The 13,400-nt window shown below is 24.5% G+C and overlaps 1 protein-coding gene across 2 annotated transcripts; it reads right to left on the reverse strand.

Moving 5' to 3' along the window:
* Positions 1 to 4,947: 4,947 nt before the first annotated feature.
* LOC122532343 (arrestin domain-containing protein 17) lies at positions 4,948 to 12,739 on the reverse strand. Of its 2 annotated transcripts, none has more exons than XM_043661063.1 (8): positions 12,636 to 12,739; positions 8,299 to 8,453; positions 6,933 to 7,088; positions 6,652 to 6,863; positions 6,171 to 6,353; positions 5,877 to 6,088; positions 5,282 to 5,469; positions 4,948 to 5,198 (listed from the first exon to the last, which is right to left on the reverse strand). In XM_043661063.1, exons 2-8 carry the CDS (start codon positions 8,411 to 8,413, stop codon positions 5,065 to 5,067), a joined length of 1,200 nt encoding a protein of 399 aa, XP_043516998.1. In that variant the 5' UTR covers positions 8,414 to 8,453; positions 12,636 to 12,739; the 3' UTR covers positions 4,948 to 5,064. The 2 variants fall into 2 exon arrangements, with proteins under 2 accessions (XP_043516998.1, XP_043516989.1); XM_043661054.1 differs by lacking the exon at positions 12,636 to 12,739 and adding an exon at positions 8,867 to 8,955.
* Between the last annotated feature and the right edge of the window lie 661 nt (positions 12,740 to 13,400).

The raw sequence follows: 13,400 nt of genomic DNA on the forward strand, positions 1-13,400 counted from the left end.
TAAAAGTTCTTTTTTGAATCTGTAAAAATAATTAACATCTATAACGATAATCATAATCGAAAAAAAACTATAAATTTTGATTTGTTTTTATTAAAAAAATCATATCCATTCCATAGAAACATTACACGTTATTTAAATATTTATTATTTTATACTTTTCAATTGAAATATCAACATTTTCATATCAAATATCTTTTTTTGTTCCACGTAAGTTATAAATAATTTTTAAAAAATATGAAAGAAAATAAAATGGTTCAAATAAAATATACGTATTTTATTATCTAAATTTTCATTACCCCAAGTAAGAAAATTAACATGAAATTATTACAATAATTATAATAATGGAAATTTACGATTGACATATCATATACATATATTAAAAGAGAGAGAAATGTATATTTGTTAAGATTCTATTATTGAATTTCAATATTCCGACATTACACGATGACGTGTAGTGAAAATGACAGTTATGTATGTAGTTAGAATTGTTATTTTCAAATATGAAAATTATTGTTAAAGGTAATCGTGTCGATGTCTGTATATTTAAAACTGTTTGATTTTATACAGACATGTCTGCCTCATGCAATGAATCTATGTAATGAAAGTTCCCATATAACAAAATCGGCCTACCTCTATTGTAATCTATACTACTCTTACTAGTTGAACATCCGTATAAAAGTTAGTTTACGAATATTTTATTTCCTACTTTCAAGGACGCAAAATACCGTCCCATGTGATCGATCAACCTTAAGCGACTATTCAATTTACCGATATGTTTCACTTTTTCTTATACTTATTTTAAAATCAAATTTCACCTACAAATAAACACGAATGCTTTTAATTAATTGAATATAAAAAATTAAAACATTAAAAGAATGAAATATTTATTTTAAAGATTGTCTAAATAAATACTAGAATTAATTATTTAAAAGTATTCAGACTTCCAGCTTGTTTACAGATTTACAATTAAAAAATAGTAATAACAATTAAATCAATAATAATAATATGTTATAGCTATATAATGGTATAAATATATATAAATGTTATAGCTAAATTAATAATAGTAATATAGTTATATAGCTATTTCCTTTTTCTTCACAGGATAAAATCAAATAAAATTAAAATATTATCGTTCTAGGAAATCGATTATAGAATATTCTATTAATAATAATCTAATATTATATTATATTTTAATATTCTAATTATTTTCTCCTTCTTAACAATAATCATTATAAAATATAACACTTATATTTTAAAGTATTGTCTATTTTTGTTTATTTAATTTATAAATATTTGAAGTTATCCAAGAACTATTTTGAATAGTATGTGTATGTTGAGTAGTATAAGGATGTACATATGTATGTATTTTCTGTGAACTTCCGAACTCTATAAGAAAGTACATAAATATAACAATTTATTTTTCAACAAAACTGTAAAGAAATTCAATATATAAAATCTACATACATAGAAAAAGAAACATAAAATAGATGTAAAGGATCCCTGGACTTTCTAAAATCTCGGTTCCTAGAAGAGATAAAACCTCGATTTTATAATTATTTTTTTAAAATATCAATGATATGGCAACGTTATAATGTTTTTTTCTTCTCTTACTACTTCTAATTCTTTGTAATACGAAAATTGTTATAATATCACCGTCCAACAACTTCAACGAAGTTACACGATAAGGCTTTCTAAAACCAAGCATTTTATTCAAGAGGAAGAGATTATAAATATTTGTATATTTATTTATACGGCATCCTTTTCTCCTTAGAAACTTTTAGTAATGCATAATTGTGTAAATACGAAAGAATATGAAAATGTCTAGGCACACAATAATTGCCTCAATTAAAGATAATTGTTGCCACACCTTAGAAGCTCGCTATTATGTACATATGTACATGTTCAATGCTCATGCGTCATTTTATCACAAATGTGGAATGTAACTAGCTAAATTAATATCTGGAGTCATACTGGATAAACAGACACATTCAATTATAGAACCATGATATTTTAATTGGCGACAACGTTTCAAATGTGACAATAGATTAGTGTTGAAATGGAAAATTGATTGAAATTTAGCACTTCATTTATCTAACTAACAACATTTAGCAGCATATGAAATATCGTAATATATATATGTAAGTACATATATGTATATATAGGAATATAGAACTGAAACACGATACCTTTGAGACCACGATACGTCAATATTCGACTCGTCCACAATACCATGGGAGACCTCGTTAATACATACTAAAATTAACAGAGCTGTTCGATCCACTTACAATATACATACAGGACTTCGTGACTTAACTCTTCGTGATTCTACATCGAATTGGAAACTTAAAATTCTATTTCTATTTCACATTTTGTTTTGTTTTAGCATATAGAATATAATATTTTATATTAAGGCGTTGTTGCGTGAAAATATATTATTATAATATATATATATATACATAAATTAATTTTTTATTTATAACACATTTGCATGCTATATATATATATATATATATATATATATATATATACATATATAGTGACAGTAAATCTTCATAGCATGCAAAAGTGTTATAAATAAAAAATTAATTTTTTTATCCTATACGATAAAATATTCTTAGTTCTAATTTAAAACAAAAAAAATGAAAAAAATTTTAAAACATTTTACTATAATTATGTTTAGATTTTAAGTATTTTAATAATTTTAATTGTAACTGTAGTCGGTACAATCTAACTAAATTCAAATTTCATTAATCTGAAAGAAGTACATCCACAGATAGCAGTGCTATCATAGCACATCTAGATCAATGAAATTTTATTTTGGAAATTCCTCAAAAATATCTGTTATTAATCTAATATTTATTACATAGTATTGTGTACAAATCTATCATAAACTTAAGTTATAAAAGTTTAAATTCTTTTTAAAAATAATGTATTAAATGCAGAAAAATTAAGAAGAAAATTAATTAATTAAAAATAATTATTAAAGTTCAATGTATTATTATTCTAAATATAAAAAACATATTTATAATCTTTTTGAATTTATTTCGAATCAAAATATCTCAAACAATAATCGGGTTGTTAACAACAAAATCTGATCAGTGTAAACATTTGAATCTAAATGACAATTTTATTATAAAAGCGAATGAAAAAGTACTATGTCACAGTTTTGTCGATCGAAAGTTAAAAATTAAAAAAAAAAAAGCGAAACAGTGAATTTAATGTTTGATTACTGATAAGATCTGTTCTGCTATAAAAATGTAGTAGCACGAAATCGAGTCGTGTATTGTTTAGATGTAGCAAATAGATAAGAAATACCGTGTATGACGAATCATTCCTCGATAAGACGATATTATTGATAGAAATCTTTCCGCAAAACGTGATCAACGTAAAATCAATAAACACCTTGAACGCTAATGTCGGGAATAGAGAACAAGATATATATATTTTTATTTTTAACACGATTACATTATTCACTTTCAGATAAAATTTCATTTATGACCAAAAAAAAAACTATATAACTTGGTTTGCCATGTAATATACAGTTTACGTATACTAAAATTTATAGTTTTAAAGTTTTAATCATAATCGTATAAAAAACGTCTACAGAATTAAAAAATCTTAATTAAAAATTTTTAATCGTTTAAAATAATTTAAAGAAATTAATTTCGTTTATTTAATTTAATAAATTGATTTTTAAATTAAAAAATTATTGATTTTTGTAATATTACTTGTGCATCTGTTATAACTACAGTAGATAAAGCCTTTTTTTATATAAACTTGAATAACTGGAATTTTATTAAAGTGAAATATTAAAACTCAAAATCGAAAATAAAATAACATTATTATACAATATTTCACGAAACAATAATAAAAAATTATAAAAATAAAAAAATATACATAATATATAAAAAATAATAAATTATAATAATAAAAAATAAATAATAATGAATAATAATAATAAATAATAATAAAAAATTATATCTCATTAAAAACAAGTATCAAATATAGGAAATATTTATATATAAAATTGATTACTTTATTATACAGAAAAGTTATAAGAAATAAAATTTTGTTAAATATAATAAATTAATCTCAAATTAATCAAAAACAACATTAGGTTTTTAATTTAAAATAAAAATAAATTTCTGTATAATTAGCAATTGTATATCAATTATTATTTACTTATTTATATAGATTTTGAGTACACAATGAGTAATATTATATCGTTCACTTAATGTAGTATATAAAGTATATAAAGTCAAGTCTTAATTATAAGCTTAATTTATGTATAATATATTTCGTCCCTGCATGAAAAATAATACGATTTAATAATACATATTAAATGATTTAAACATTTTAAATATATGAAAAGAGGATATATGAAAAAGGTAAGTTTTATTAAAAACAATATAGATATAAATACAAATTTGCTGATTTATATCTTCATTATCGACAACAGAATATATCAACAGTATATAAAAATGTGAATCAAACAAATTTTCAAACTGAATATTTTAATATCGGCAGTTTAACAATACTTAATATTGCTTTAAATTATAATTACAAAAAATTGTATAGAAAATATACATAATATTTTTAAGAAACTATTCTCTTTATCACTATAAGTAGCAAATTTTGATCATTTACATTTTGAGTATTTTCTAATTGTGCGTCTTAATTAATCAGATCATATTCTTTGTTCTAGAAATATTTGTTCTGGAAATCTTCAAACTAATTCAAAATATTATGATAAATATAATGATTAATAATAATAGTATACGACTAATCCACATCTTAATTAAAATGTCTCTGACATAAAATTACATAAATTAAATTATATCGATATTTTTATTTTTTGATTGATTATAATTTTCTGTTTAAAAAATAATTTAAGCAAGGCACGCTTAAATAATCTAGTAATTTGGACTAGCTTCAATAACACACATCGTTGTAAGTTCTAATTTCGATTAAAGCTCCTGAAATGCTTTACAAACTATTATATAAAATATGTGACTTTCATTTTTCATTATTTGCATCAAAGCATCAAATTATTTTGTTTCCTTGTTTATTGAATCGGCGCAAAATTGAAAACCGGATATTTAGGTGCGAAACGATTTGTCAGACCAAAAATATGCTCGGATTCACCACGTTCCCACAGACTTCTAGCACCATTGGTTGATTCTTCATATGATGGAGGAGCTATATGATTTTATGCATATGTTAAACTACATTCTTAATTATGTATATTAATAATTATGAAAGATATATGAAAATATCCTTACGCAAATTAGGATATAAATTTGGTGACGGAGGTCCGTCAGAACTTGAAACTGGAATTCCTGAGGTCGTCCATCCAATTTCTGATAATTTTGAATAGTCTTCGGCCGGAGGAGCAGTCGGAGTTTGATAATTTATCAATGGTACCGTACCCACGAATACAAGGGTGTTTTGCGTTAAATTTCGATGGTACCTACACAGAATTATGTATTCTAACATATTCATATCTTGTGGAATGTTGTAATGAACAATTAAAATCAGTTGTATACATTATATCAATTAAATCACATTAGCATTATTTACAGATCTCGTTTAAGAATCACATAATAAGTAGCATCATACAAATAATAACTACCATTAGTTTATTTATAATACCTCAGATCTGCAATATTTAAATTTACTTGAAATGTAATTTTAAAACTAAAATTCAAATTCAGTCATTTACAGAATTTTGCTATTAAATATTATATTCAAAGTTGAAGAGAAAAACAATATTTTTTCATAAAAATTAACGATTTTTTATGATAAAATATAGTGATAATTTTTTTAGAAATAAAATATTTTGCATAACAATATAGTATATTATATTATATTACTAACCATCCTGAGACACAAGCTATAACTTTAAGATTATATTCCAAATCAATAATTCCACAATTCGTCAAATTCGATGGAGGTAGTGGAGGAATATCGAGCTTCTGTTCATAATCTGCAATTCCGCCTGCTTCAATAGGTCCTTTACTAACTTCCGCTATTACAATTTCTTCTCTTTTGGTATCAGTAGTCGGTGTAGTGGCCCGAAAAGTTACGATCTGAACTTCATAATTCATTATTATCTTAAAATATTTTTACCTATTGTATATTATCAACAATATCATCGAATTGTATATACACCTTACACAGAAGTAATTTTATAGTATCCACAACAACTCCTGACAAATTTTCAACGTTCACTTTTATTGGCATTGATTGGCCTGGTACATATCCTCTCACCGGCAACAAATAATTAACAGTTAATGGTGGCGTACCGCAACATAAACAGCAAAATGTTTTGCTCATTTCTTCTTGCACTTTTTCCTGAAAAAATGTATAATATATATATGTAATTTTTATACTATAATACAATTTTATTACATTAATTATATACCAACAGTGAAACTATGAAATAATTTTGTTTCAATTTTTCTATATACGAAAAATTTTATTTTTGATTCAATTTTCTATTTTTAAAATGTAAATTTTAATGTATACTAACGTAAATTAAAACTTTTACATTTTACTATTAGCTACTATAATGTCAATCATTTCGAGCTTTAATTTCAATCATGGAAGATTTGTTTTTTCATTAAATTAAGAATTTAATGGTAAATTATACCGAAGCCCTTGGTTCTTGATTAAGATCAAGAGGTGATACCACTGTGAAGGGACTTTTTACTTCTTGATCGAACTTCCAAGGACGGTCCAAAGTTGCTTTAACTGTATACCGAACATGTCCAAAATCAGATTCGAAACTGCTGGGTAAATTTATAGGTAGAACACATTGAAACGGAAATTTATGCTCCCCACTTTGTATCTCAATTTCACCACCTACAGAAAATTTATTACTTTTTCTAACAAAAGTGTTAATTAGTAAAATAATTTAAAATAAAATTTTACCAGAAGCTGATCCAACAAGATAATACTTTGTCTCAAAATATTCTTCATGTGCGGTAACCGTCTCAGTTCCATCTCTATATTGCCCTCTCTCATCCATATCTTGTTTATCAGTAGTCCAACATGTGTTCGCCACACCTTTTATTTTTACGCTTATACCTGAAAAAATGATAAAAATTATTAAATATTATTATTAATCAATAATTATTTTTGAAATAAATTATACCATATATACATCGAATGCGATATTCTATATTATAAAGAGGAATTAAAAATATATCAAATTTAACAATTTTACATATTGGATACGAAAATAATTTCTAAGTTTGAAACTATTAAATATATTGAATACAATTATACTCTGAAATCTTGCATAAAACAATAATCAACTACTTCTGTTGACTTGTTTTCCTATAACTTTGATATATCTTTGAAATTATTGAAAACTAATTGGTCCTTTCTTTATACCTTAACTCTGAGCAAAATATTATATTTTAACGTATGAAAAAAATTAAATATCTTTTTATCATTCCATTTTTATAATTGGACAATACATACATTATAATCGTTGCATGATTCTAATTTGAAACTCAATTTAAGACTAAAATTCTAAATGAAAAAATTATCAAAATGATTTCCATACTTCCAGTTATTTAAAGCAGTAATTCTAATAAAGTAGTAATTAAAAGAATAATATTATATGTATATCCAATATAGCATAACGAAAACAAGTGTTTCACGACTAATCGTCACTGTCCATTTTCACTATGCGGGTGTATGGTCGTGCTATAATTAAACTACACCTTACGACAAAGAAGAAAAAATATTCTCTGCAGGAATGTATGTATGTGTGGCAACAAGAACTCGACAATATGCAATGAATATCATACACAAATTGGAACTAATATTAGAATAGAATACAATATGCTCCATCCTACATGAACAGTACACAGAAAATATCACATTTAAGTAATAGTTCTTTTTTTTTATATATTCGTTTTATTTCTCTGGAGTTTTTCACAATATAATCTCTCTTAATAGAATTAAATCATTTAATAAAAAATATTGAATAATTTTACTTATTCCATCGTTATTTAAATTTAACTTTATATTTTACATATATATTTTCAATCTTGAAATCTTTATATTCGCTTTTTAGGTTTTTTAAACGTTTAGGCTTTTTCAGAGATGTTTAAGCTAATTGAACAAAAGTACTACAAAAGTTACTGTTTTTGACATTTAAAAACACTGTAAACACCTGTCGATATGTATAATATTACCGAAGGAACATATACTGTCACGTGTTATTCGCCTGAAAATAGTCATTACATGAGTCATGCAACAAGACTTTCGAATATGTATAACATACCACGTATCTTTTTCGTGCTATCTAACACCACGATGATAATTCCATTAACGGTCTGTCCTGGGTAATAAATATTCCAAGGATTGTCGTAGACTATTCGGAAATCCTTTAGTCCCATGTTTACTGTGGCACAGTTAAACCTTTTCGTCACGATTAATCTGCAAGTTGATCTTGTTTCTTTATCTATTAATTATCCCGGTGACGTTTTGGAATAGATACGCGATCATCTAGCGCACGTTTGTTCATTCGCCGTTTTTGTTCCACACACTACACGAATATACACGACAGTTATATCGAGCCGCTCGTAAAGCCGGTCGACTCAACGTTACTACAGGCGATATTTGTCTCTTCTGCGCAAATACCAACTGACGCAGCAGCTATAGAACGGTACTACAGGCCGTTTCAAAAAAGAATTAACAATAATGTTGTCGGTATTTACGAATAAAACTTGAAAGAAAAATTATGATTTAAGAGAAATTGAAAAGTATTATTATTTATTTTTACTTATTATTTTACATCTAGTATTTACTATTATTCTCTTGGCACTTTAAGACGTATCACTCGTACTTACATCTAGTATTTACTATTATTTCCTACGGCAGACTTTAAGACGTATCAATCGTACTGTACGGTAGAAATTCTGTGCGACCTACACCGAGAACGGCGAAACATTTTGTTAGGCGTGCATTTCTGAAAAAGTATATTAAAATAATCAAAACACTGAATTCCACTACATTAAACCAATATTATTTATTTATTCGTATTTTGCATTGAATTGTTAGTACACATACTAAAAATTTAAAATTAACATTATGCTCCTGTCAGCGGATCAAAGTAGTAAACCGCCTACAGGTACCGTCAGTACCATAGGAGCAATTTTTTTAAGCACCTTTAGGCGCCTACAGTATCACAAATGCAAATTTTCCAAGTGCTTTTAGACGCTAACAGTAGTCAAAGGGTTAAATTGATGATATGTAATATTGTACACTGTGCGATAAAACTTAGCATTTTTTTTTTTATACTTCAGCTTTCTATATTTCTTTTTATATTTCAATTACAAATGAATATGGAAATTGTTTTTCTTTATCATATATATTTCACATATATATTATACATGTCGTTAGTAGGAATATCAATTAAAAAGAAATAAAAATTTTCAACTTTGAACACTTTTTGCGTTAACTGTTAACTGTAAAAATTGCACAAACATTTCTCACAGAAAATAATTCTACAAAATCACAATATATAATAATATTTATTTTTATAACATTTTAAACGTTTAAACATGTTCAAGTTCGAATTGAAAAAGAAGTACCAATTTTTGTGAAATATTTTAGATGATCTTAAAAAAACTGAGGATTTAAAAGAAAATCTGAATGTAAGCAGAGTTCCTTTTTTCTTGTAGAAACTATCAGAGAAAGATATAATCAATAGATTTTATCTTTTATTAAAAAATTAACTTAGTTCTGCAAGATACGAAATATTGGCAATGATTCTTAATCCGTTTGCTTGACGTTTCTTCCATCGCAACGCAGCCTTTTTATTCATGCAAATATGTATGACATTAGCTTGTTTTTTATTATACTTATTGTTAATGAATTTTTTTATATTATAAGAAAGAGTTACATATTTAACACAATTTTAAAATTTCTTTTTAAGACTACAAAACAAGAAACAAACTATTTACGCAATAATGTCTGGAAAATAAAACTTTCACCTAATTAATTATAATTTCAATTGCATGGATGAATGAACGTATTTAAAAATAAAATATTTATTTACTTGAAAGATGGTAAAAATCTTCAAGCTTCTGGAAATATTTTATTTATTTTAATTAATTGTTTTTTTATTTCTGATGTCATAATGCTAGACATAATGATATACGTTACCCATTTAATATTTGTTAATGTTATATTACACTGCAGCCTTGTAAAGAAAGTGAGACTTTAAAAAAGTTTGTATGTTCTTTTTACTTTATAAATGTTTACAATAATAGTCAAAATAAAATTCATAATAAGAGATATTTTTAGAATACAGTACAGGAGGAGCAACAATTCTTTCCTTATTATAAAGATCAATAAATAAGATTTTCATAATTGATCAAGAATTACCTTTTTTCATAATGATAACTCAAATCATGGTTCAAAATAATATGTGTGTGTGTGTATGCAATATGTTATGCTGTGTGTAGTGACACATAAAAAAGATTCACGATCAGTGAATTTGATTTTTGTCAATACGATATAGATGTCTATTAATATAACTATTATGTTACAAGCCCATTTGTAACATTTAAATTGGAAAATCTCATAAAATACAATAAAATATGTCAATAAATTACAATGTCAATAAATTCCATTAATATTCTCTTGTACCTCTATACCTTCTTCTTCGCTGTAATTGCAACTGTTATATTGCATTTAAACATTTAAAATTAAATTTAAACATTTTTAAATAAATTTATACTTTTACAGATATTTATCAACTAATCATTTTGATTATATATATATATATATATATATCTCGTCCACGATTACGAAGGGATTAATTAGGTTTTTATTTCTATTTATATGATTATTATATTCGTATCTCATATTAATAATATATAAATATTATTATTATTATATAATATTCATTACTATATAATATATATAATATATATAATATACTACTATATAATAATAGTATATCATTTATCGCTATATAATATATAATAATATATAATGGTATATTAATATTATTGTATGTAGAAATAAACAGTGACATTGTATATTATAATAATTATTATGTACTATTTTTATATCAATTTATTTATCTTTATCACTTTTTGGAGTAGGAAACCTTCATTAGCATATTTGAACTATTTAAAGTTGTATAAGGTAATTTAAAAAATTTTTTACTTTTCGACATCGCTTATGAATCTTGTATCAATGACAATCGCCAAAAAATTTTAATAAAGAGTACTTATTATTTAATACTATTGTACTATAAGGATTCCAATTAATACGTGCAGAAAAATGTAAATATTAAATTACGGCTATACAATTTATATATATATACAAGTATATACAAGTATATATATATATATATATACAAGTATATAATTTCATTAATTATCAATGCATTCAAAAAATAGAGCCAATAGTTTATTTCATTACCAATATATTATATTTTCGATGTTCGAAATAAATTTCAAAAGTTACATACTTTGATTATTCTTATTAGTATTTTAATTTCTACATATACAAAGAAAATAATTCAAATAATTTAATTAACACTTTCGAAATATGCCTTCAAAAATGATACGCGAATACGATGATCATGTAAATCATATTAGATAATTATTAGGAATACTTATGTTGTCAAAGTCAATATTCTGAATATTTATTTTCCATATACATATACATTTCTTCTTCTAAATTTTAGTTTCAAAAATATTGTTAATATTTAATGTTATGAGGTGTCGCGTGATTTGTGGACAATTAATTGAGAGATAATTCCACATGTAAAAATGAGTCAGAAAAAAAGAAAAAAATTTTTTTTTGAGGGCTTTCAGGAAACCCGATTTTGAATGTTTTTTAAGAATGTATATTTGAATTAAATTAATTTCTGAATTGACAGAAGATTGTTTTATATCTTATTTCCGAGAAAATTCAATTTCGAAAGTGTTATTCGAAATTTCATCTCGTGTGCCAAGGCAACTTTTAACAAAATATATTCAAAATCTATTTTCTTGAAAATGAAATCTTAAAAAAATTTTATTCCACATTCTCTACTTTTTGCACATAGAATATTCTCGTGTCGATTATTCGCTATTGTACAGAATGAATCATAATTTCAAATATTCATATGTACTTGATAAATTTTCAAACTCGAGTTTCTGAAAAACAAAGATTTTATTGAAAAAATTGTATTTTTTCTTTTTGACTCATTTTTAAATATAGAATTACATACCTTCTAATCAGTTGTTCATGAGTCTGTTGTATGTATAATATAGCCACGAATCTGTATATATGTATAATTGGTTGATACAATGCTATATTACATAATATAAATAGACCAACTACGTTACATAATATAATCGGTACAATTGGTCACGCCGTAAAGCAGCCAGATTAAATAATCTCGTTTAAACTTAATCCATATTTTTGAATATATCTCTAAAATTGAACGGCGGTTATACATATATAGAAAAAAATATTCGGAACATTGACCTCAATAACATATTCCAAGATCATTAAAAAAAAAAAATCGATCAATAAAAAAGAATCGTCCCCATTCTCAATAATTATCAAATATTATACTATTAATTATATAGCCGTAATCGTAGTTATGCTCACCATTTTTGAAATTTCCGATATGCACACTCTATCAGTGATGACGTAATAACATTACGTAGCGCCATTGGTTAAACGTAGATAAACATGTGCGCAGAGAAACTACGTTTTCACTGTATTACATATCATGGCGTTTCTTTTGCGATGGAAACGCGCATGCTCCGATTCAATTCCAATGATGTCATAGGCGAATAACAGATAAGATAGCGATGATGCAATTGACGAAGACAACTGATAATAATTCCAAGGCAATTCTTATACTCAAAAATAGAGTCAGATGTTTTTGCTTTGCTAAAATTATTAAACAAATTATCACTTTTAATTATTTAAATTTTTTTGTTTAAACAAATTGTTGTATTTAAAGAAATTTAAAACATCTTGCAAATGTAAGTAATACAAATGGAATTTAAATAGATCAATGGGTCAAAGTTAGTATAGATTTAAAGTTAGAAGTATAGTAATTTATAAACACTGTCTCTGAATATATGAGTGTCATTAAATTTGATATTATAATATTTTATAAATCATATGAAAAAATTCATAAGGAATAATAATAATAATAATAATAAGTATTGGTATTAAATGAAATAAATAAATGAGTAATTACGAATGAAGCTGATACAAAAATACTTTTTAAAAAATATATTTATATATTTTAATATTTTTAAAGAAATAATATTTATACAAAAAATAAATATATATTGTAAAAGCCAATTAATAAAATTTGAACGTTATTCTTAATTGAAAATTTATATTATTTTTATTGTT

This window comes from Frieseomelitta varia, unplaced genomic scaffold (assembly GCF_011392965.1).
Source record: "Frieseomelitta varia isolate USP_RPSP 00005682 unplaced genomic scaffold, Fvar_1.2 scaffold_14, whole genome shotgun sequence".
Lineage (NCBI taxonomy): Eukaryota > Metazoa > Arthropoda > Insecta > Hymenoptera > Apidae > Frieseomelitta > Frieseomelitta varia.